The following is a 26,805-nucleotide window of genomic DNA, read 5'->3' as shown; positions in this document are numbered from 1 at the left end:
TGGGTTTATATGTATGGATCTGTGGGTAAGAGGGGGAGGCAGGTGAAATAAGAGAAACATTTTTTATAAATGGGAAGAAAAGATACAGAAAGAAGTATGTAAATGACAATAAGGAATTAAAGAGATATATTGTTGGTTTAATATATAGTGGTAGTGAGGGTAAATAAAAGGGATAATATAAGAAGGTTAAGGGAAAAAGGCGGGCTGGGGTTGTTTTATTTGTATTCATTATGTATGGTTTGGTGTGGGGGACTATGGACCACTTGAGGGTGTAAGGAGTTGAATCAATCTTTAGATTATTGATTAGCTGAGATAACGATGTACTGTTGGATTGTGTTTGGGACTTGTAACTGGAATAGTGGTTGCTCACTCTAACTTTGAAGGTGGTGCTGCATGAGCCGATATATATGTAGTTACAATTGTCAGTTGATACTGTACACTTGTAAACGATGTTTTTTGTGAGACAGTGGTTATCTAAAGGACAGGAGACTGGACGTCTCAAGTTGCATAGGTTTGTAGGGGATGTTCCGGATGAACTTGTGAGGGGATTGTTGTTTAGTGAGGAACCGGTGTTAGGTTCGTTATTATTGCTGGTGTTAAGATTAGTATTTGTTAGAGAGTTGAGAGTGGAGTTGTGGGATTGTATAATATGATAATTATCGTGCCCGGTGGTATCGTCTGTGTCGTTCTCTATTTTTACAAGGAGCATAGTTGGGCGTCGTGGTAAATTTACGGATCGGATGTTAGTAGTGGAATTATAGTTGGAATTATGAGGGTTAGTGTCGTTAGGAGGGCCAGTTGGTGTTTTGAGTTTATATGTATGGATCTTGGTGTTATGATGATGTTAAATTATTAGGATGGGGGTTAGCTGGTTGTGGTTTTTTGAGTTTCTTTTTAAGATGTCGGGTAACTCCGGCGATATTGGAGGTGGTGGAGTAGAACAATTTTATAGACTGAGAGTTAGATTTTTTCTAAGGGGGCTAGATTTAGGAAAATGTTTTTGGAAAGGGCGAAGAAGGGTTTAGGTACTCGAAGTTGAACATTAAGGGCGAAGGGGGCGGGGTGGTGGTGGTGGAACTAGATAACGTCCCGAATTCTTGTTCGTTTAATCCGAGTAAGTGTGTGTGTGAAGAGGTTAACTGGGTGGGGACAGTGTTTTAGAGGTGCACGCTGGTGTCTGTTTCGATGAGTTGCGATGTATATAAGATTTGGAGTAATCTAGCTGGAGGGTTGTTTGTTAAATCGTGTGTTACTCTGAAATCTGGACGGATATTGCAGTGATAGGATAAGGGGATGTTACGTCCATTATATGGTGGTGGTAGGGGGAACCGGTTTCAGTTCTGGGTTTAGTAGAGGGAGGAATATTCTATATGGGGATATATTCGATTGAGTTTTTATAGCCAGCAGGTTGTAGGGCATAATTGTAATACTCTGCATATTGATCGAATAAATTCCTATTAGCAGATAGTGAGGAAATCCGGTAGGAAACGCTTTCCACAAAAGATTTCAGGATGAAGGTGGTGGCGGCTGAAGGAGAAGTTCACGTAGTTGAGGTTTTCTCCAAGTTTGTTGTATAGGTAGAAGGTTTGGTTTTGCAAACACACACAAACATTTCTATACGAATGTGTATTTGTATACACACACACACACACACACACACACACACACACACACACACATATATATATATATATATATATATATATATATATATACAGACATGCAGGAAGTAAATAGACACCTTTAACTTTCAAAATTTCTGATCTAAGCGTTTTAATATGTTTTCAGCGGTGTGGAATTTACAATGTAATTATTCTTTTTCATTCCAGGTGTCATTATATTAAACATTTGCGAAGAGTAAACATGCCACGTACAAAAATAATTCAGCAGAACTGTCAGATTTTCAAAGAGGTCGTATGGTTGGGCAATCTGAGGCTGGTCTTAGCCAGTGAAAAATTGCCGGAAATCTTCAAATTCCTCTTGCTACTGTTAATATAATTATAGTGCAATAGTCAAGGAAAAGAATCAACAGATTCTCATCCTGGCCGACCTGGGCCCTCAGAAAGGAAGCTTCGCTGTTTGAAGAGAATTGCGGAAAACTAACCCCGTTCGATGGCTTCTGATATTGCAAAACAGCTAGGAGTTAGTCCAAGAACGTGTGTTACATATCTGCATAAGCTTGGGTATTATGGACGATCAGCTAGAAGAAAACCTCTCCTTCAACCAATTAATATCATGGAAAGAAAGAAATGGGCTAAGGAGATGTCAGAAAAATCCAGTTCATTTTGGAATAGAGTGATTTTCTCAGATGAATCCAGATTTGCATTATTTTCAAACAGTGGACGTGTTTGGGTCTGGAGGCTTTCCAATCAAGAATTTGATTTGAAACGACTCCAACCAACTTTGAAACATGGCGGTATCTCTGTAATGCTATGGGGAGCTGTCACCAGCAATGGTCGTTCCGAGCTGATAGAATGTGTTGGAACCATAAACTCTGTAAAATACATCGAAATACTTAAGCAAGGATTACTGCCGATATATTCACACGGTAACATAACGAAAAATGGGTTTTTATTCATGAAAAATGGGGCTCCATGCCACACAGCGAAAAAGAATCAACAATGGCTAACTGAAAATGGAATCAAAAAGCTTCCTTGGCTGAGCCAATCTCCCGACATGAACCCAATTGAAAATCTTTGGAGCATACTAGATAGAGGTATACGAAAATCTCGACAGAAACCTAAATCTTAAGATGAATTGTTTCGATTGTTGCTTGAAAAGTGGGCAGAAATTTCACAAAAGACAATCACAAATCTCATCAGTTCAATGCCAAAAAGAGTTTCTGAATTAAAAACTGCAAAGGGAATGTCAACTAAATACTAAAGTATGTAATCCTACCTATCGATTACATTTCAATTGTTTGCTTTGCGTATTAAATAAAAGATTATGAAAATTAAAGGCGTCTATTTACTTCTTGCATATCTGTGTATATATATATACGTGTGTGTGTATTTATGTGCGCGCGTGCGTATGTGCGTATATGAGTGGAAATCTGAACAAGTAGAAGTATTCGATGGTGATCCACCTTTTTCTTATATGTACAAGTTACAGTTATACTTGCAGATATCATCATCATTCTCATCGATATAATTATGGCGAAGACACAAAGAGAAACCTGGGCGAAATGGTCGGAGTTTTTCTTCTCGATTGTGGGCATGGTGGTTGGCCTTACAAATATATGGCGTTTCCCATACTTTTGTTACATCAGCGGTGGCGGTAAGTAACACCGCCATTTATGCTTCATATATTTGTACAAGGAGGCGCAATGGTCCAGTGGTTAGGGCAGCGGAATCGCGGTCGTAGGATCACAGTTTCGATTCCCAGACCGGGCGTTGTGAGTGTTTATTGAGCGAAAACACCTAAAGCTCCATGAGGCTCCGGCAGGGGATGGTGGCGATCCCTGCTCTACTCTTTCGCCACAACTTTCTCTCACTCTTTCTTCTCTTGGCCTGCTCGCTTAGCCAGCGGGGTGGCGTCATTTGATGGCTAAAACAATGTGAAGCTCATTGTGGCCAGATCATTGTGTAGCAACATCTGATAGCCTGGTCGGTCACGGCGATCACGGTGACATTTGTACAAAGCAAATATATGTTCTAATTTCTTTGTGTTTTCATATTCTCTCAGATTTCACTTTACAAACGACTCTTCTTTCACACAACAGATGGCCTCATATTTTTCACTTATAATATCTCACTTCTCACAATACTTTCTTCCAATATTTGTTTGCATATTGCTGTATGGCAAAAAACTTGCTTCCCAACCACATGGTTCCGGGTTCAGTCACACTGCGTGGCACCTTATGCAAGTATCTGTTACTATATCCGCGGGCTAACCAAAATCTTTTGAGTGGATTTGGTAGACGGAAATTGAAAGAAGTCCGTCGTATATATATATATATATATATATAATATATATATATATATATAATGCTCGTAGCTTAGTTTTTCCTGGGGGGTTGGCCGGATCGGAGCTATCTATCAAGATTAATCAGCCGAAATTGCTACGATGATCCGGTTCTTGACTGAAGATTGAGGGCTTCGAATGTCCCGTCCGTGTTTTTTGTATCGCCTTCTAAGTGTTTTGCGTTCTTGTCCCAGTTTGTATTTTTCTACATATAATAATAATAATAATAATAATAATAATAATAATAATAATAATAATAATATAATATATATATATATTATATATATATATATATATATATATATATATATATATATATATATATATATATATATATAACCCGTGATAGGAGAAATGACGAATAATAGTCGTGGTTATAGAATAGTTACATGTGTTGAAAATGTGGACCGCAGATTGGCTCAACAGGCATTGAGAGACACAGCTACACTTATAATACTTGTGAAAGCGGTCAGCTGTCGTCAGGGTGTGATTGCCCTCATTAGCATGTTGACAAGAAACATAAAAACGCAATGCATCAATATATTGTCTCCCATGTTTTTAAAATATGTATTTACTTTACTGCGTTTCATTTATATCTATCTCGATCACTCTCTCCATTTTTCTATTAACTCTTAGTCACTCTATATCCTTTCGCTACTTTGTACACTTTGTATTCACTCTCTATCCCCCACTCACTGCAAATTACTCTATTACTCTATATCCTTTACTCGAAGAGAGGTAACATTTATCCCCAATTAAACGGAGATGTTCTAGTAGAACAAACTTTACTGCGGCAGTTACCATGAGAGAAACTCATTGGCGTAAAATGTACTTTTGTTTATATCACTAGCGGGGAGGTAAATTCCCGCTACCTCCAGCGCCGAGATCGTTAGATCACATGATTTCGATCTTTTTTGGTTTTGTCAATGGTAGACACCCGACCGCTAGATGAACAACGATTCATTTCCCCGCCAGCGATAATACAGATTAACTGTACCAGAACAGGCGCTGTATCACGATTAGCCGATTAGTTTCTTAAAAATATATATTAGCGACAGAAACTCCCACTTAAACGTGGATGTTCTGTTAGAACAAACTTTAATGCGGTCTCACTCATTCACACACACACACACACACACCTTACCTTTACCTTTTACCTTTTACTTGCTTCAGTCATTAGACTGCGGTCACGCTGGGGCACCACCTTGAATATATTCATTTATTCCTTCATTTGTTTCGGTCATTTGACTGTGGCCATGCTGGAGTACCGCCTTTAATCGAAGAAATCAACCCCAGGACTTATTCTTTGTAAGCCTAGTTCTTGTTCTATCGGTCACTTTTGCCGAACCACTAAGTTACGGGTACGTAAACATACCAACATTGGTTTAAGGGACAAAGACAGACGCACACAAAAATAAATATATACATGCATATATATATATATAGACTGTTAGGTGTGGTGTACAGAAATTGAATATTGAGAAAAATGTCGTCAGGATTTTGCAGATAAAACCTTTTGTTTTCATCATTATTATTAGAGCTTTCGTTTATTTCTCGAACTTGTCAAATAGAATTTTGTGAATGTACAAACAGCTTGATCATTTATATAAAACATGCTTTTTGGGTTTTGTTTAGAAGAAAACACTGCCTTTGTTTCTTTGGGTGAGGTTCCGTAACAATGGAGATAGATAGATAGAAATACATTTAGGTAGATAGGCTGATAGATAGATAGATAAATAGATGGATAGACAGATAGATAGTTAGATAGGTAGAGAGGGGGAAAGAGAGAAGGGGCTCCCCCTTCCTATTCATCATTTATTTAGTCATTTACCATTGTATTGGAATGGGTTTAAGAATGGTGATCTCTTCAGAAAAAAAAAATGAGGTCACCATTCTTGAACCCATTCCAATACAGGGTGTTCAAAAAGTCTTTCCGCAGTGAATTTTTTTCAAAATATGTGTAGAAGAGTCAACTTATGTATTGAAAATGAAGGACCACACTTTCAACACCTCTTATAAAGGTTTTGTAAAGTCTAACATATTCTTTTGTAGTCTTATAACGTATTATAAATATTTATTTTGCAATAAAATACTTACTGCGGAGAGACTTTTTGAACACCCTGCTCAATGGTAGATAACTAAATAAATAAATGTATGGTGAATAGGAAGGTATCCCTTTCTCTTACTCCCCTTCTCTATCTATCTGTCAGCCCATCTACCCACCTACATTTATATCTGTCTGTCTCCATTGTCATGGAACTTCATAAAAAAAAACAGCATAAAAATAATGCTCTCTTCTTCTAAACAAAACCCCCCAAAACATGTTTTATATAAATGAACAAGCTGTTTGTACATTCACAAAATTTTATTTGACAAGTTTGAGAAACGAACAAAAGCGCTAATAATAATGAAGAAATAGACAGATTTTTCCCCCAAAATTCTGACGACTTCTTTCTCAATATGTATATATATATATATATATATATATATATATATTATATATATATATTAGACTGGCCTCTTTCAGTTTCCATCTACCAAGTCCACTCAGAAGGCCTTGGTATCCCGCAGTGTGACTGAACTTGGAACCATGTGGTTGGGAAGTAAAGTTCTTACCACACGTTTACGCTTGCGCCTATATATATATATATATATATATATATATATATATATAAATAATTTATAAATTTAACCTTTAAAGGTATTTTTTATATGCTGGCCATTGATAAATTTTTTTTCCCGAAAAAAAATATCCTGCATTAATTATATATATATATATATATATATATATATATATATATGTGTGTGTGTGTGTGTGTGTGTGTGTGGTGTGTGTGTGTGTGTGTGTGTATGTATGTATGTATGTATGTATGTGTGTGTGTATATATGTATGTATGTATGTGTGCATGTGTGTATGTATATATATCATTGCTATCTTTTCCATGTTATTTCATGACCATATGACCATATATATCTAATCGTGTCTCCGATTATATTTTTTAAAACAGGTGCGTTTCTAATTCCCTTTTTCATATTTATGATATTTGCTGCCATCCCAATATTAATGCTTGAAAACGCTGTCGCCCAATTTGCTAGTTTCGGACCAGGAAAAATATGGGTCATGTGTCCCCTTTTTAAAGGTAAGACTTCATTTTAAAAATCGCAGTAGATGACTAGCCATTGTTGCTATTATTTTTGTAACTAATTAGAGCAAGATCAAGTCTGATGAAAAAAAAAAGACATATGTTCAAAGACATTCCAATTGCTACCATTTCATATTCTTTTAAGGTAGTGAACTACATTATTCGATATGTCCTTCCTATTTTTTGAAAATGTACACACACACACGCATGCACACACACATTTAAAAGACTCCGCCGGTTACGACGACGAGGGTCCCAGCTGATACGATCAACGGAACAGCTTGCTCGTGAAATTAACGTGCAAATGGCTGAGCATTCCACAAACACGTGTACCCTTAACGTAGTTCTCGGGGATAATCAGCGTGACACAGAGAGTGACAAGGCTGACCCTTTGAAATACAAAGTACAACTCATTTTTGCCAGCTGAGTGGACTGGAGCAACGTGAAATAAAGTGTCTTGCTCAAGGACACAACGCGTCGCCGGGAATCGAACTCACAACCTTACGATCATGAGCCGAATGCCTAAGCCACGCGCCCTCACTGCACACACACATACACACACACTGTTAACTGAAGTAACTAAAGGTAGACTGACTCGTTGTTATAGATTAAAGAACTGAGCGATTGGCAGTTCGTGTTGGTAGCAGTTCACTGTGGCTTTTGATATAGAGCTTTGAATCTCATGTAATAGTAATAGTAGTGTGTCGGGAATACACTTTATTCCCCACTTCTTCGTTATATTATATATCCAATAGAAGGATATAAAAGTGGCGACGAGTTGTTTGAAGCTTGAGTCGTACGTTTAAAATTTATTTTTGGTATGAAACCAAAGGAAAATTCGTTTAACATGGATAACCTATTGGTCGTTGTGAGCAAAACAGTAGCAATTGCAGCAGCAGCACCAAAACCAACAGTTACTGGAATTAATGTTGAAGGAGTCTGAGAATATTTCAGGTTCGTACTTGCCAGACAGCATAGCAAGCTCAATTGAAAAATTCGGCTATAAACCAGAAGGTACTACGGTCTCTGCATATTTTTATAGATACGAAGAATTCTTCAAAGAAGGGTGTAAAAGTTGGTCCGACGAGAAAAATGTATGATTAATTTTAAGAAAGTTATCCCTTGCCGAACACGAAAAATATAGTAATTATATTCTACCGAAGAAACCAGGAGAGATTTGTTTCGATGGGATTGGTCGGTAAATACTTGGATATATATATATATATATATATATATATATATACAAGTATTTACCTAAACTCTCTCTCTCTCTCTCTCTCTCTCTCTCTTTCTATTCATATCTCTCTATCTATCTATATGTCAATGTATTTGTGCATCTTTCTAACAATCTGTCTTCTCTGATCCCACGGCACGGTGCAGTTAAGCATTGTAACCAGTAACAACTAATCTCATATTGTTCTGTTTGCAAGACATTTAACTCCACAAACTCTATATTCGCACTACCGTGCTTTTTTTTATCTTGCAGGTATAGGTGCTGGAATGATTATTATATGTGCCATCACTAGTGTGTACTACAATGTGATCATAGCCTGGGTCTTATACTATCTGTATAGTTCCATGCACCCTACATTAGCTTGGAGTAAATGTAACAACCCCTGGAACACACATCGTTGCTATGAATCAATTTCCTTGACGAAAATTTCTCAAAGTAATTCCACTTTAGACTCGATGCTGAATTCAACGAAGGATGTTAATGTATCTTCATCTCTGGCACTGTCGTCATCTGTTGAAGAATACTGGGAGTAAGTTAATTTATTTCTTCTTTTTTTTTTTTACCTTGAGTCCAAATACTCTGATAACAATTTTTCTTGTGTTCGGAACTGAGGATCGATGATTGAATTTCCTTTGGCGATGCCCCAGCATGGCCACAGCCTTAGGGCTGAAACGCATAACAGAATGTGTTAACAGTTTAAAGAGTAAACTCTGGAATCGTAGTAACACCTTGACGGTATTTGGGCTTAGAGCGAAGAGACCCATGTAAATACCACAAAGCGTTCTAATCTGACGTTCTAACCTATCTGAAAAATGCTCACCATATTTTATGTTATTTCGATTCCTGATAAGATTTTCTATGTAAATCACACTTCGTCTTTGTAATTGTCACATTCAACCGCCTCCCTAATGGCAAATAAAAGAAAATAACGGTGAGCTGGCAGAATCGTTACCACGCCGAACAACATGCTTAGCGACATTTCGTCCGTCTTTAAGTTCTGAATTCAAATTCCGTCGGGGCCAATTTTGCTTCTAATCCTTTCAGGGTCGATGAAATAAGTACCAGTTGCACACTAGGGTCAATATAATCAACTAATTCCTCCTCCCCCAAGACACCAGGCTTTGTGCTTAGAGTATAAAGTATTATTATTATTATTATTATTATTATTATTATTATTATTATATTATTATTATTATTATTACTATTATCATATGGAGCAAAACATTATTTTCATATTCTCATACTGTTCCCGTGGAATTTTCTTTACTATTTATTATTCCATGAATTGCTAACAAGTAAAATATCCTTTTTATTAATATTAGCATGTCTACAAGGCAACGAGCTGAAAGAATCGTTAGTACAACGGGCAAAATGCTTAGGAGCATTTCATCCACCTTCTCGTTCTGAGTTCAAATTCTACCAAGGTTGACTTTGCCTTTAGTTCTTTCGGGGTCGATAAAATAAGTACCAGTCGAGCACTGGGCTCGATGTAATCGACTTACTCCCTCCCGACATTTCTGGCCTTGTGAAATCAATATTAACGTGTCTATAACCGTGGCTTTCTGCCAAATTATTTTCTAGTAAATGATTATGATTTGGTGTGGCCATGTAGTTACAAGCACAAGGAGTTTTGTCCTCCACTAAGGGAACTGATAAGCGAGCGGTAAAACAGGAACTCGGAAATGTCGAGATGAGCGTGCGAATTATTGTTGTCACCGGATGTTCTTTATCATCTCTCATCAAATGTATTTCATCCACTACAATCCTATGAGCGAATGAGTCTTTAATCTAAGTGTTTCATTCTCGACTATGCTATCTTATTTTAAGATATAGTCTATCTAGAACTATTTCATTATCCAGTGTCGTCGTAAAATTGGTAGGGCGAGATTTGAGTAAGGTTTGACTGCTGTTTGCAGTATATCTAGCAACCAAGTAAATACTCCATCAACTCAAATTAGCTTTACAATCTATCATTCATTAACAATATTATATTATATTATATTATATTATATTACATTACATTACATTACATTACATTACATTACATTACATTACATTACATTATATTTATTATATTATATTATATTTATTATATTATATTATATTATATTATATTATATTATATCATATCATATCATATCATATCATATCATATCATATCATATCATATCATATCATATCATATCATATATCATATCATATCATATCATATATCATATCATTTTCATATCATATCATATCATATCATATCATATCATATCATATCATATCATAAAGGCGGCGAGCTGGTAGAACTTCAGCACGCCGGGCGAAATGCGTAGCCGTATTTCGTCTGCCGTTACGTTCTGAGTTGAAATTCCGCCGAGGTCGACTTTGCCTTTCATCCTTTCGGGTTCGATAAATTAAGTACAAGTTACGCACTGGGGTCGATGTAATCGACTCAATTCCTTTGTCTGTCCTTGTTTGTTCCCTCTATGTTTAGCCCCTTGTGACAATAAAGAATAAAATATTTTATTATATTCTCGATGTAGGCGTCATGTATTGAACCTGTCACCAAGTGTTAACAACATAGGAACTGTACGACCTCCTTTACTCTTGTGTCTCTTCTTGATTTGGTTGATAACATTTCTCTGTCTTTCAAAAGGTATCAAGACATCTGGTAAGGTAAGTCGCCGATTCTGAAGATTTTAGAAAATGTTGTACTGTATGCTTATGATTCTAAAGTTAGAGAACTTTCTAATAAGGATAGCCACTAGAATCGATGTAGTTGTGATATATTGAATGCAATTTATATATGAAGGTAGTCACTAGGATAGTGATGGTTAGTAAGAATAGTCACTAGTATTGGTGGGTTAGTGATGTGGGAAGAGACACTACATTTTCTGTAAGAAATTAGTAAAAAGCAGAAATGTAGCTGAAATTTTCAAAGGCCTCCAAAACTGATGGAAAGAAAGGAATATATTTCCAGATCCCAACATAGATAAAATAAGTGTTACACAGAGTGGCGTTAATTAGTCACCTAAATGCCAGCTGGTGGTCATCAAACATTAGTAGTGTATTAAGTTTAACATATAAGGCGGCGAGCCTTAGGATTTCTTGGTTTTCTCCGAGTCGATATTGATAAAACTTTTCCTAGCTGATTTTCAAACCATGGTAAAGCCATTGTTATGTTTTCATTATTCCGTGTAACGGCCTTCCTTTTTTATTTCAGATTTTTCAGTTTTTGGGTGAGCCACGCTGATTGCGTCTCTCTTCTCTAAGAACAATGGGATGTGGAAAAGGCCTTAATGATGAAGAAAAGTCTGTCATCATCAAAGAAAGTGCTAAAAGGACCTCTCTTCATGTCATCATGTCATTGCAGAGAAGATAGGTCGTCATGTGAACATGGTTAGACGACTCCTGAAGGACTCTTCGCCAAGAAAGAGACGATTCGATTGTGAAGCCTCCAAGACTATGACAACTAGGGATTTAAGGAATATTGGCTGCAAGCTACATGAGAAACCTGGACAAACAAGCAAAGCCATTTTCGCCACCTCCGGGCTTCCTCATGCACTGAAAACCATCAGAAATCGCATCCTCGGGACCATGGCCTCCGTGCGAGAACCCCTGAAACTGCCTTCTTTAACAGGAGTTTAAGGCTTCAAAGGGGCCCAAAAGTACATGACGTTAGATATGATTTGTGTTCTGTTCACTGACGAAACCAGAGTGACCTTTGACGGACTTAACGGTTGGGCAAATGGCTGGGTCTATTTTGGTGATGAGCGTCACCAGCGTTTACGACAACAACAGGTTGGAGGAGTCATGTTGTTGGCTAGTATCAATCGGAACAGACTTTTTGAGCTAGTCAGAGTGCCTGAAGGGGTTAAAGTGACCACAGCTGCCTACTGCAATCTCCTGAAAGAGTTCTTGGATCCCTAGCTAAATGATATACCGCTATCACTTATAAGGAATCTCATATGCATGCATGACAACGCTCCCTACATCTCTGCTAGGACCACCCAAACATTACTTGGGTCCTACGGCATGGTGTGATGGTGTGGCCGCCAGCATCTCCGGAACTCAACCCTATCGAAAATGTTTGGTCCATTGTTGAAAAAGATGTTTATGCCGATGGAAGCCAATTTACGTCGAAACCTGTCTTATAGTCGACCATCAAAACTGCAGCAGAGACAGTTCAACCTGCTACTATCAAGAAATTAACAGATTCTATGACTAATAGGGTTTTTGAAGTTATCCGTCGAAATGGCGGTCATGCAGCTAATTAATTCATTATGTCCATAAATGTTATAATGGTTTCTGTAAAATATTATAATGGTTTTCTGTTAAATATATACTCAATATATGCTTAATATGTATCATTACCTATCATTTTCTGGAAAAAAAAAATGTCTAGACGGGCTATTTTCATTCAAAAGCTGAAGAATATGAAATAAAAAGAAAGGCTGTTACACAGAATAATGGAAACATAACAACTGTGTTGCCATTGTGTGCAAACCAGCTGGGAAAAGTTTTATCAAAATCGATTCACAGAAAGCGGAGAAATCCTAAATTTCACTCCTAAGCTATTAGTGTGGTTTTGGGTATGTGTGTGTGTATATATATACTCTTTTACTCTTTTACTTGTTTCAGTCATTTGACTGCGCCCATGCTGGAGCACCGCCTTTAGTCGATCAAATCGACCCCAGGACTTCTACTTTGTAAGCCTAGTACTTATTCTATCGGTCTTTTTTGCCGAACCGCTAAGTTACGGGGACGTAGACACACCAGCATCGGTTGTCAAGCGATGTTGGGGGGACAAACACAGACACACAAACATATACACACACCACACACACACACACACTCTCTCACACACAAATACACACACAAACACACACACACACACACACACACAGGGAGAATTCACAAAAAAAAACAATAGACGAAGCAGGTGGTGTAGACAACAAACATGTAGCAGTATAACGTCCGGAAAGTGAAAAAGTCTTTAACGTTTCGAGCCTACGCTCTTCCACAGAAAGGAACACAGAAAGAAACAAGGAGAGAAAATAAAGAATGTGTAGTGGCTAGCGATCTATCATAAATATATGTATGTATGTACGCATGCATGTATGCACTTATGTATGTATGTATGTAGGTATGTATGTATGTATGTATGTATGTATGTATGTATGTATACAAAAAATAAAGTTATATCTTGAGTGACAACAACACTCAAGATATACAACGGACTGGGAATAGAAGTGCTCCAATGAGCTGGATACACTTCTTTATCCATGGGTGCAACGACCACAGGAACACCACAAAACCCAAAGATAGACCGTAGATGATGGACTTCTGTATATCTTATATTTTTGTAAGCTTGTATGTCTATTATATTTTATGTACTATTCGCCGGAATTTTACTCGTGTCTTGATATGCTATATTTTTATTTTATTATCACTATATTTATTCCTCTTATTCTAACAGTTTTAAGCTTGTTATATGCAAAATTTATATTTATATTTATATTTATATTTGTATTTATATATTTATTTGTATATGATACTTATTCACACACACGCGCACGCACACACACATACACGCATAGATATATATATGTGGGTGGGTGTGCGTGTTTAAGTATATTCAGTTTATTTACCAGCAGTCTTGTATCTATGCACAGATTGTATACGTTGCTGCCAGCTTGCCCTATATTTTCCTTTCCGTGCTGTTGATAAGAGGTTTAACCTTGCCTGGATCATTGGATGGACTATATTACTTCGTCAAGCCAGAATGGGAAAAAGTAACAGACCCCTCAGTAAGTAGAATTGTCTTTTTATTCCGTCTCAAGGAACTTACATATTTATTAAATGGTTGCTGTGTAATATCAGAAATAACAGTCAAATTACCCTCATATCTCACCCAGACTCCACGAAAAAGAACGGATACAGTAGTTTTATTCCAGACATTGTATGTCTGAAAATATAACGGGATGGCCATGACTCGAACGTCTTTACCCATTAATCTGCTGAATCATAGCTGACCTAGTGTTAAATATCAACATTTGAACTGCCACATTCAGTTTCCATTTTGTCTGTAGGTGAGTTAATAATTAACGTTTAGGTGTAAAGGTAAGTTGCATTCTGCCTAATTTCGCACAGCGTCAGCAATGTTAGGAGTTAGAGACAAATCGATTACATCAACCCCACTTATTGACTGGTACTTTATTTTATCAATCCCAAAGCAATGAAAAGCAAAGCTAGAATTTGAACTCAGAACGTAAATGAACGGAATAAATGCCGTGAAACATTTCATCCGGCATGCTAAAAATCCTGCCAGCTCGCCGCCTACACAACTGTAGCAGTTTCTGAAGAGGATAAGGAAGTCGATTACAGTACTTGACTGGCACTTATGATATCGGACCCGAAAGGATGAACGGCAGAATCAACCTCGGTGGAATACAATTGTAAGAAGACCGTAGTAAATTTATGATATGAAAATGGACTAAACTGTTACAGCCATTGTTTCGCTTCCAGATTTAAGCCGTTTCACGTAACGTGTTGATTTCTATCAAGTTGATACAGCAGGCATCTCTCGCAATAAGCAAAACTACTGACCAACTTGTCTATCTATTTGTTTAGCTCCAGGTTAACGCTGCCTTATAGGAACTGTTGTTAAATGTATTATTATGAACTTCATGACTAATCACAAATGACTTTAATCGCCAGAGACTGAGCATAATGAGAGTTATAATGGAGTAGGCAGAGTAGTGGGGGTAGGAAGGTAAACGTTATGACGTTCATGTATTGTTTAGGGACATTTGTAGGAGTATTTTCGTCATGGCTTTACTATATTCCTTCAAGTATTCTGTATCTCTCGCTTCATTATCCTACGCGTCATTCTCTAAGACGTTACAGTGTGAACTAAAGGTAATTTCGGTGCTGCTCTTAGCAGGTCGGACAACTAGTTAAGGACCTTTTCGTTGTCCCAGTATTTAGCAAATACCTGGGTTTTTTTCTTCTTTGAATATAGCCAGTTGACAATGCCGGACTATTGTCGAGAGGAATGTTTCGGTATTCGGTCAAGTCACATTTCCTCACTTTACAAATGTCCTTAGACAACGTATAGACATCCTTCCTCCTCCCTTCCTCTTACCTTTCCTTCCTCTCCTCCATTTTTTCCTTTCCACTCCTCCATTTTTTCCTTTCCTCTCCTCTCCCCTCTCCTAGCCCCCTTTTACCTCACCTTCTTCCTTCTGATATTGTTGCTATCGTTGCGTTCCGTTGCAGTGATTCGTCTGAATTTATGACTTGTCATAAAACTAATGTCTGAATTTATGATTGTCATGAAGCTAAAAACTTTCGTAAATTATCATTCATTAACAGATCGATGATTCGTATTTCATATTCAGCATTACACTTTTTCAATTACCAAGACATATGGCACGTGATCTTCCCTGGTTTGGTCCAGCTAAATGTAAATATTAGAAGTCCCTCATGGTCGTTCAAACGGTCTGAAATAGCAGTTAAATCTACCTCAAATCCAAGCCGATTGTTTGAAAAAAGGAAGAAAACACAAGAAAATCATTGCTCATAAACTGCTAAATCAATGTTGCTCCGTAGCTAAACAGCAGCAATAGCAGTAACAACAGCAAGAAGCACATCAAGGAAGTACAGTAAACTGCAACATGAGTAAAAACTCTGGACATTTATTAAGTGTTCTACTGTGCATTTATAGTTCTGCTTCTATCTCTTCTAGGAGTCTGGAAGAGGAACACTGCACGTTAGTCAAGTTCTCAGCATTTTAATCAGTTTTCTATTGTTATCATACTTCGTCAGCATTTGATTCAAACTTTGGGCTTGCCGCTCCAGCAGATATTTTAATTAACTATGATAATAGCAATGCAGGAATTATCTTCTATAATAATACTCCTGTGTTTTTCTCCGTCACAACATATGAATGTGAAAGGAAGGTGCGATGGCAAGTTGGTAGTGGGAGCGTTTCAACTCTGTGTGAGTATGTGTGTGTCTATGTAAAAGGGAGGTATGTGAATGTTTGTTTGTTTGTTTGTTTGTGTGTGTGTGTGTGTTTGTTTGTTTGTTTGTGTGTGGAAGTGGGATGGTGAACATTCAACGCTGAAAAGAAAAAATCAAACAGTGTTTCAACTCTGTGTGAGTATATGTGTGTATGTGTGTGCGTGTACAAGGGAAGTGTGTGAATATTTGTATGTATGAAACAGCATTCTTTCAGTAACAAGCGATGATCATGTCACATCTCAAAAGACAACAACTAGATAATATTGACAAGTATATTAATTTGATTTACCATCCATACTTGTAAATAAAATACTACAATTAGCTATCATTTTTGACGGCACGAGGTCAGCTAGTTTATTATAAAGGATGGCAGTGGTTGTAACAGAAACGTGAGCGGCAGAAAAAATATCACTCAGTATCTTAAATATTGTAATTCGTGTCCTGTGGAGGCACATGACCTAGTGGTTAGAGCAGCGGACTCGTGGTCGAGGGATCGCGGGTTCGAATCTCAGACCGGGCGATGTGTGTGTTTATGAGCGAAACATCTTGCTCCACGCTCCGGTAGAAGGTGATGGCGAACTTCTGCTGACTCTTTCGCCACAACTTTCTCTCACTCTTTCCTCCTGTATCTTGCAGCTCACCTGCGATGGACCAGTGTTCCGTCCAGGTGGGGAATCTATACGCCAAGGAAACCGGGAAACCGGCCCTAATGAGCCAGGCGTGGCTCGAGAAGGAACAAACAACTTCGTGTTCTAAGTTGATATAACTTTTGAGTGGATTTTGTCCTTCATTCTTCCGGAGTCAGTAAGTTTTATTTCCTATTTGCTTTTATCTAGAAATCAAAGGAAATAACTACTATTCCCCTCCAAACTATGATCATGTGACCTGGAGATCAATGTTTTGAAACTAACCTATTTTCCATTACATTTCAGACTCAGAGCCGAGTTGCTGAAACAGAAATATCGTTATAGCAAATATTCTGCTCAATATTCTGCTTGACCATAACCATTTGAGCATGTCCCTTACTGGCTGACAGTATGTGCATCTCTGATCATGAATAGGGGTAGTGGGGGAGAATCTTAGCCGTGTGTTGAGAGGGATTCTTTGGGGGTTTTGAATGTAACAAAAGCAAACTTTGAAGGAAATATTAGCCGTTTCTCATACTTTCTAGGGTTAAGCAAATAGGAAATAACAGTTGCTATCCAAGGATAAAAATCGCGTTAGGCAGTGTAATTATAATGGAATTCTAATTTGTTTTTTCAAGGTATGGAAGAACGCAGCTGTACAAATATTTTTATCCATTGGAATCGGTACCAGTGCATTAGCAACATTATCAAGTTACAACGACTTCCATAACAACTGTCAGAGGTAATACGTTCTCTTACTGTCATTATTTGTGAGTTAGCTGTGGCCAGTTTTTAGGAAGTAGAAATTTTAAGCAAGCATTCTCCCATTTTGTGATTAATAATTTAAAGGAAAAGAGAAGCAATGTTCAATAAAGTCTGACTCTATGAATTAAAAGAAACCCATATTAGATCGATCGTGAAGGGTTGGGGAACATAAAATCTTCAGTCGAGATTTGAAGATTGTGTGCTCCAGGTAGAACATACTTCCACTTATATTAGAGCCAAATGTTCATCCTATTATTCAGTAGTTTATCACATAGCATACAATGTGACAGTCTATGTTGCATTTGCATTGTCCAATGCTTTTAATTTGTGTAAGATTTTGTGGCAGTAACATTCTGGATTGATTTCAAGCATTCTTGACGAAAGTTCGCCTTGTTAAAGTAAATAGCTTTTACCCTCTTGATTGCAACAAGTCTTGAATTAAAGATAGATTTAGATTGATTACCTTTCGGTACCCAGCTGTAGCTATCTTACTACTAGGTGGAGTGGACAGCTGACAATTAATTGCCTTGGTTTTGGACACAGTATACAATGTAGAACATAGAAACATGTGGGTGACCCGTACAGTTTTAAAGTTAATTATCTGGGCTAAAAACATAGCATTATGGTATGTACATATATGTAGCAAGAGTCCGATCTACCTATAAGTAACTGGACAGTTGATATTAGTTATGAACGAGGTACAGAGAGCTGTTATACTACAACCAACAGTCCTCCAAGCTACGTAAAGTTGGGTGGACAGTTGACTGTTGAAGAACATCCACAGTACCATGAAATATACTATATTGTGGTACCTACGTACATCAGGGTGAGATATTAGTTTCAAATTTTGGTACAAGGTCAGCAATTTCGAAGGAGGGGTGAGTCGATTACACCGACCCCAGTACTTAACTGGTACTTATTTTATCGACTCTGAAAGGATGAAAGGCAAAGTCGACCTCAGCGGAATAGGTACTCAGAACGAATAGAAAGAGGAAATGCCGCTAAGCATTTTCTCGGCGTGATAACGATTCTGCCAGTTCGTCGCCTTCTAAAAGGTGGTCGGCAAGCCGCTACACAGAATCGAACACTGTATTTCTCAGAGCTGAGCACTCTGTAACACTAAGCGCAGCAGCCTCAGACATTAAAATAAGATATTAACTATTAACTTCGTAATGTGCATAATGCAATAAATTATACCAATCTGTGAGCTAAAACAATGACAGCTAGGTGAACTAGAACAATGACAATCAACTGTCAAAAGTAAATACAGAACAAGGAAATATGCTATACTGTGTTACCTACATGTTACTATGTGTCAATACCATAAACAGAATACAGTACAGCAAACTACAATACGGTGACAATTATGCACAGCTGTGTGGCGTGGACTATTGACAGTCAAATGTTAACGTCATAAACAGTGTAGATAGCATTCATTGAACGATAGGATATTCAACTGATTGTGCACTGCAACATATTGAAGATAAAAAAAATTGATATCATCAATCTCAGTAATAATATTTCTTGAAGTATTTTTTATTCCTCCTTTTATATGCTGTCTCCGGACTTATTAAAATAAATTCCATTTTGTAAATTATGATTTATTTCTATTCGTTACAGAGATGCCATCATTTTACCAATAATAGACGGATTAACCAGCTTTTTGTCCGGTTTGACATCGTTTAGTATCCTGGGTTACATGGCTCATATTAGTGGAACACATCTTGACAATGTGATATCGAAAGGTACATTAAATATGCTATATCTAAAATTATCAATGTTATTGATATAATTATTCTAATATACCTTAGAGTGACGAGCTGACAGAATCGTTAGCAGACCGGGCAAAATGTTTTGCAGTATTTCGTCTGTCTTCATGTTCTGAGTTCAAATTTCGCCGATATCGAGTTTACCTTTCATCCTTTCGGGGTCGATAAATTAAATGCTAAGGGAAACGCTGGGGTGGATGTAATCGACTAGTCACCTCCACCAAAATTTCAGGCCTTGTGCCTATAGCAGAAAGGAATATTGATATAATTATCTTCAGATACCTTACGGTGGCGAGTTGGCAGAATCATTTGGACGTCAGGCAAAATGTTTAGCGGTATTTCCTCCATCTGAGTTCAAATGCCGGCGGGATCGACTTTACCTTTCCTTCTTTTGGAGTCGATAAAATGAACACCAGCTGAGAACTGGGGATCGATGTAATACTAACCTTGAGCCAAAAATTTGTAACCAGTATCTTAAGATAACTTAACCGTGTTATGGTTAATATGACATTGTTATTGTACAAAATCAACATTTCATCAACCCAACAATTCTTTTTTGTATTTTGCCAGGTCCAGGGATTGCCTTTATAGTTTACCCACAAGCACTTTCAACTTTACCTTTTGCTCAGATCTGGGCAGTAATGTTTTTTGCAATGTTGGTGTTGATTGGCTTAGACAGTCAAGTACGTATTTTGTTGTTATTGTTGTTTTTGTTGCTGTTGTTGTTGTTGTTTTATTGCTGTTGTCTTCTTCTTTTTCTTCCAATGAGGACTCACACCGTTAGCCACAAAGAATAATCTCTAATTCGAGCCTACTCTAAGCTACTAAGAATGCGTATGGAAACTTGAAGATCCACCGACCACACGCGATAGACTGGCGGTTGCACGGGCCCGAAAGCTACGTTGTTATCCACATTCCGTAAACGGTGGCTTTTAACGGATGGAGAGCTGAACCATCCTGGGGTACAGAGGATTCGCAATCTAGACTAGGGTCTGAAAGTTTACCACACCATAGTGGATTACACCATGGTTCCTCTGCTTTGTGGCAGAAAGAATGAGAGAAAGTTGTGGTGAAAGACTACAGCGGGGTTCACTCCCACCACCGTCGGAGTCTCCTGGAGCTTAGGTGTTTTTGCTCAATAAACACTCACAATGCTCGGTCTAGGAATCGAAACCGCGTTCTTACGACCGCGAGTCCGCTGCCCTAACCACTGGGACATTGCGCCTCTACTGTTGCTGTTGTTGCCGTTATTGTTGATATGGTTGCTGCACTTATTGTTGTTGCTGTTGCTACAGTAGAAGTCTGAGATTTCGTAGATAAATAACTGTCTGTGAACAGTCCGAACGCAGGCTTTTACGAGGGGCGTTCAATAAGTAATGCCCCTGACCCACTTGCAGTTGTTTGATCTAGCTGAAATTTTGCACGTGCACTTATTTATACCTCTATAGATTAAGTGACGAATTACAGCTCTGAACTAATTGTGGTTTCTGATTTACAGGTGTTTGAACTGAGTCAAGTGTGAAATGGAGCCTGTTGAGTGTCGAGCAGTGATCTGGTTTTTGTATTTGAAAGGACGCACACCACGGGAGACTTTTGATGAAATGAAAGTAACTTATGGTGATGATGCCCCATCATATGACCTTGTAAAACGCTGGCATTGTGAATTCAAACATAGTCGGAACTCTGTGGAAACAGCTCCCAGATCTGGTCGCCCCCTTCTGCCGTTGATGAGACGTCTGTCCGTCAAGTTGAGGCTGCCATTTTGGAAGATCGACGCATAACTATTCGCCAAATAGCCCATAAGGTCAAGATTAGTACCGGGTCTGTGGAAACTATCATTCATGACCATTTGCTTATGCAAAAGGTGTCTGCCAGATGGATTTCCAGGTTGCTCACACCTTTCCAGAAGCAAGAACGCGTTGAGTGCTCGAGGATGAATTTGGAGATGTGCCAAGAAGATGAGTCAAAATTTTTCAAAAGACTGATCACACAGGATAAAACCTGGGTCCATCACTATGATCCATAGACCAAAGCCCAGTCAATGCAGTGGAAGCACCGTGACTCACCTTCTCCAAAGAAGGCAAGGGTGCAGCCTTCCGCTGACAAGGTTATGCTCACAGTCTTCTGGGACCAGGACGGAGTAGTGATGACAGATTTCCTGGCAAAGGGTACCACAATTACAGGAGCCTATTATGCTTCACTTTTGAGGAAATTAAGAGAAGCTATCAAAATCAAGAGACGGGGCAAGATCAGCAAAGGCATCTTCCTCCTGCAGGACAACGCTCCGGTCCACAACTCGCGTGTCGCCAGATCAGAAGCACAGGCGTGCAGCTATGAACTCCTCCCCTTGCACCCTCTGATTTTCACCTCTTCCCCTTGCACCCTCTGATTTTCACCTCTTCCCACCCATCAAGTTGATTTTGAAAGGAAAGCGTTTCCCAGATGATGCAGCCTTGATTTCTGAAGTCACGTCGTGGTTGGAGGACCAAGCTGGGTTCTTCTACAAAAACGGTCTCCAGAGCTGTATCAAACGATGGGAGAAATGCATAACTCTGGGTAGTTCCTATGTAGGAAAAGACTAATAACTGTGCCAAGTGTCGTTGCTCTACTGCTACGGGAAGTGGGTCAGGGGCATTACTTATTGAACGCCCCTCGTATTCCCTTTTAAAATCCCTTTATTTCCATCGCTTCCAGTTTTTCCTTCCATTATACTCTTCACACCTCTGTAAATTTCGGAGATGAAGGTGTCCAATAGTGTATCAAAATCTCAGAGTCACTATGTATTCATTATTTGGATTTGCTCTCAGCCATTATCAAACTGGGATCTAAGGATTAAAAAAAAACATAACTATAATTTATTTTCATTTAAAACTCCCCGAAAGTGGAATGTTCTCTTCAATGTTCTTTTATTCTTTTATTCATTTATTTGTTTCAGTCATTTAACTGCGGCCATGCCAGTGCACCGCCTTCAGGGGTTTTTAGTCGAACAAACCGACCCCAGTCTTTCTTCTATCGGTCTCTTTTGCTGAACCTGGGGTTGTTTTGATCGACTAAACAGTTCAAGGCGCTGCTCCAGCATGGCTGCAGTCCAATGACTGAAACAAGTAAAAGATTAAAGATAAATTTGAAATTAACCGATTGTTTGATTATTTGATTTTGTGGTTGTTGTTTAGCTCCAAGCCAGATATAATGTGGTAAACTTAGGATAAAAGGCCTACATGTGGCCATCCTATCTTTCGTATTTAGACATAGCATATATAAGTAAATGTCACAGATCGATCTAACTAAATATAGATTTCTTTAAATCTATAATACAAATTCTTCAAAATGTCAATTGTTTTCTCTTTCAGTTTGGTCATATTCAAGTGATTGTTACTGCTATTACAGATGTGTATCCAGAAAAATTTGGCAATCACAAGACTTTGTTAACCGGAATTGTCTGTTTAGTTTGTTTTCTTTTTGGAATCGTTTTAATTACGGAGGTAAGAGACTTCAGTAGGGTTATCAAGGGAGGTAACTCGATTACATAAGAACAACTCCTAATCCTCTTTTACTTTGATATATAGCAGCTGGACTAGCTCTCTTTCATATTTTATTACGACGTTACTTCAGTCCCTGCAAGATGTATTAACATTATTCTACACTAATTTAGGCCTCCGATCCTTTTGTACCACTTTCTTCAATCTTTATTCTTTCTGTTCAATGTCTTTTTATGGTTTCATCAGGAAGAGAAAGCCAGCGGTCGTCATACTCCAGGACATTTAAAAGTGATTGTAGGAAATTTATCGTCGCATCGAACATCTGACAAGAATGTCAACAATAGTGAACCTCGCTAAAATTATCCAAGGAACAAGTAGTGGAGTTAAACGAGATGACGGATTAAGTAAAAAAAAATCCAGCGTCGGTTTCTTCTACATATTTCTTATTTCCAAAGTTTCATTCGCAAGAGTTGGATCGATTTGGGCCTGTAATAGGGAACACTTGCTTTAAGTGCCAGCAGTATGATGGAAACTGAAACTTCATACTTGCAAAGCGAAGTTTTTAATCACAAACACAAAATACAAAACCACCCTTTTACGTACATTCTACTCTTTCTTTCACTATCTCTCTTAGTCTCTCGTCTACATCTGTCTCAAAATTTATTTCCCAAACTTCCAAATAGTACCTTCTCAAAGAGAGCTGTGAATATCTAGAGGTTGATATGAACTATAACGCACTGTACATTCTCAGAAAGCTGCGAAAGAAATTAACTCTTTTGTTCAAGCACTGAAGTATTAAAGATAATTTTCCCAGAATTCTTGATAAACTGCTTCGTTTTTGGATTTGGCTTGCAAGATTCTTTATATGAGTTCGTGCGTTGAAGCATATTCTGTTGTGTCTGGGGAGAGTAATTTTCTTTCTTTGCCTTATGATATAACACACTAACCGGTAAAATTTCCACTTTTAAAAAATTTTTATTTGATAAACTGTGTTAATAGGAAACAAGGAAACTGTTCTAGTGTCTGAAAGGAATCAACTCAAGTTGTAAGGTTTATTAATTTAACCATTCTGTCATTTCACCGGGACCAAACGAATGAGCCACGTCGATAACACAAATAAAAACCTCCGTGTCACAAGAAATGATACGGCTCTTTGTTACAGGGGTCTTTCTTGGCAAGCACACGTCCCTGACATAACAAAAATTGCATAAAAACACTGGCCTTCTTTCAAGGACCAGAAAATATTTGATCCCTCGACGACTGCACACCTTCAAATATAACCCATGATGGAGTCTTACTACTGTCACATCTGACTCGACCAGAGTGGGTTATACCCCAAAACAAAGTTTCTCATACGTTCCAAAAGATAGCAGTACTCACCCCATTAAATATTACATTAAAATATTCGAATCGCTCCTCTGTAAGTCTGTTTATTGTTCTGGCAAAGAAGTGTTTATCGCCTTAAATATTATAATATACGCGACATATCTAATATTTAAGGAAGTTGTTTGCTGCCTTAAATATTTTATAACAGACCTCACAGTTCTAAATCTGAAATATGTACTGCCTTAAACATTGAATAGTGCGACACAGTTTTAAATCTCCAGTGCTTATTGCTTTAAATATATAACATATTACTAAAGTGCTTCTTGCCTTAAATATTCTTTTCTACTCTAGGCACAAGGCCCGAAATTTTGTGGAAGGGGTTCAGTCAATTACATCGATCCCAGTTCGCAACTGGTACTTAATTTATCAACTGCGAAAGGATGAAAGGCAAAATCGACCTCGGCGGAATTTGAACAAAGAACGTAAAGACAGACGAAATATCTATTACTTTACTACCCACAAGGGGCTAAACACAGAGAGGACAAACAAGGACAGACAAACGGATTAAGTCGATTATATCGACCCCAGTGCGTAACTGGTACTTAATTTATCGACCCCGAAAGGATGAAAGGCAAAGTCGACCTCGGCGGAATTTGAACTCACAACGTAACGCAGACGAAATACCGTAAAGCATTTCACCCGGCGTGCTAACGTTTCTGCCAGCTCGCCGCCTTTCGCTCGGCGTGCTAACGTTTCTTATTTCTTTATTGTCCACAAGGGACTGAACATAGAGGGGACAAACAAGGACAGACAAAGGGATTAAGCCGATTAGATCGACCCCAGTGCGTAACTGGCACTTAATTTGTCGACCCCGGAAGGATGAAAGGCAAAGTCGACCTCGGCAGAACGTAGCGACAGAGGAAATACCTATTTCTTTACTACCCACAAGGGGCTAAACACAGAGAGGACAAACAAGGACTGACAAACGAATTAAGTCGATTATATCGACCCCAGTGCGTAAATGGTACTTATTTAATCGACCCCGAATGGATTAAAGCGGCAGACGAAATACAGCTACGCATTTCGCCCGGCGTGCTAACGTTTCTGCCAGCTCGCCGCCTTTCCTGCCTTAAATATTATATAACATACCTCATAGTTCTACATCTGAAATGCTTACTGCCTTAAACAAAATATAACATACGTAACTGTTCTGAGTCCGATGTGTTTACTCCTTAAACATTGTACACCATAATGAAAACAATGTTATAAAGGATTAATAGGTTTTAACTTCAGGACCAGAAAATATCTTTTCTTTTGAACCGTTGCCGAATTTCCTTAATACAATCCCCAATCAGGAACCTTTCACATACCTGATAGATACCCACCCCTAAAAATAAAAGAATACGTGGCTGATTGGTTAAATTTACTTTTTATTACGCTCACACTGCACAACGCTATGCCTACATTCTCTCTCCCTCTCATACTCCTCTCTCTCCAACCCCTCTCTCTCCTACTCTCTGTCTCCTACCGCCTCTCTCGCTTACTCTCTCTCTCCTACACCTCTCTCTCTTACTCCATCTCTCTCTCCTACTCCCTCTCTCTTTCCTACCCCTTCTCTGTTTCTTCCATGTGTCTCTTTCTGCTGTACTATAATAGCGCCTGAACTTCAAAGCTATTAAATATATTCTGCTCATTTGGTTCGCTCAATTCTTGCCACTCAAACAACTCTTATGAAAAAAATGCATTCGATGCTTAGCCCGTCACAGAACTGCAGCCTTCGGCTCACATTCTCCCGACATGAATCTATACGAATGATGATCAATGAGTTCATTCCAGCTGCAAGAGTCTTGTATTATCTTTAAGTGTCTAGGATTACATTACATAATAAGTTCTCCCCATTTTAAAGATTATAAATGTACTTCGAAGGAAATTTTGTTACTGTTTATAGGCGTGAGCAGCCTTCTTTGATGTTGAAGGAAGTGAAACTGTTGATATAACGAGAGAAGATATGTTAGTCAACGTGTGGTTATATATTGGGCCATCCCCCAAAAATAATGCGTTTTTTTTAAATACTTCTTTCATTTTTCAAAATTAAGATATCTGACGTGTTGTTATAATATGTGGATTACTTGTGAAGTGACACTAATAAGTGTTGCTGTGTATTTCTAGGGTGGACTCTACGTCTTACAAATAATAGACTGGTACTGTGCTAGTCTTACTCTGATGTTGATATTGTTTCTTGAAATCATTGCAGTTGCCTGGGTTTACGGTAAGATCATCATCATTATCATTATATCGTCATCGTCGTCGTCGTCGTTGTCGTCATCATCATCATCATCATCATCATCATCATCAATCCCCTCCTACTTATCATCATCCTCATCATCTTCGTCATCGTCAACATCATTAGCATCTTCATCATCGTCAACATCATTATTGTCCTAATGAGAATTTTGTCCATTTTCATTCGCTTCTATGCCAGTG

General features: G+C 38.2%; 1 protein-coding gene across 2 annotated transcripts in view; it reads left to right on the top strand.

Moving 5' to 3' along the window:
* Positions 1-26,805, top strand: part of LOC115213200 (sodium- and chloride-dependent glycine transporter 2-like) — a 41,221-nt gene that overhangs the window by 10,736 nt on the left and 3,680 nt on the right. Inside the window, exons 1-11 of one of the 2 annotated variants that reach the window (XM_036503814.1) lie at positions 2,447-2,884; positions 3,124-3,276; positions 6,972-7,103; positions 8,593-8,869; positions 10,872-11,004; positions 14,004-14,138; positions 17,621-17,724; positions 19,368-19,492; positions 20,087-20,199; positions 22,867-22,998; positions 26,491-26,590. In XM_036503814.1, coding sequence (XP_036359707.1) covers positions 3,153-3,276; positions 6,972-7,103; positions 8,593-8,869; positions 10,872-11,004; positions 14,004-14,138; positions 17,621-17,724; positions 19,368-19,492; positions 20,087-20,199; positions 22,867-22,998; positions 26,491-26,590 — 1,375 coding nt within the window. In that variant the 5' untranslated portion in view covers positions 2,447-2,884; positions 3,124-3,152. Of the gene's footprint in view, positions 1-2,446; positions 2,885-3,111; positions 3,277-6,971; positions 7,104-8,592; positions 8,870-10,871; positions 11,005-14,003; positions 14,139-17,620; positions 17,725-19,367; positions 19,493-20,086; positions 20,200-22,866; positions 22,999-26,490; positions 26,591-26,805 lie in introns of those variants that run through there. The other variant, XM_036503813.1, reaches the window with a different exon arrangement.

This window comes from Octopus sinensis, linkage group LG6, assembly GCF_006345805.1.
Source record: "Octopus sinensis linkage group LG6, ASM634580v1, whole genome shotgun sequence".
Classification (NCBI taxonomy): Eukaryota; Metazoa; Mollusca; class Cephalopoda; order Octopoda; family Octopodidae; genus Octopus; species Octopus sinensis.
This window is presented reverse-complemented; position numbering and strand designations above follow the sequence as displayed.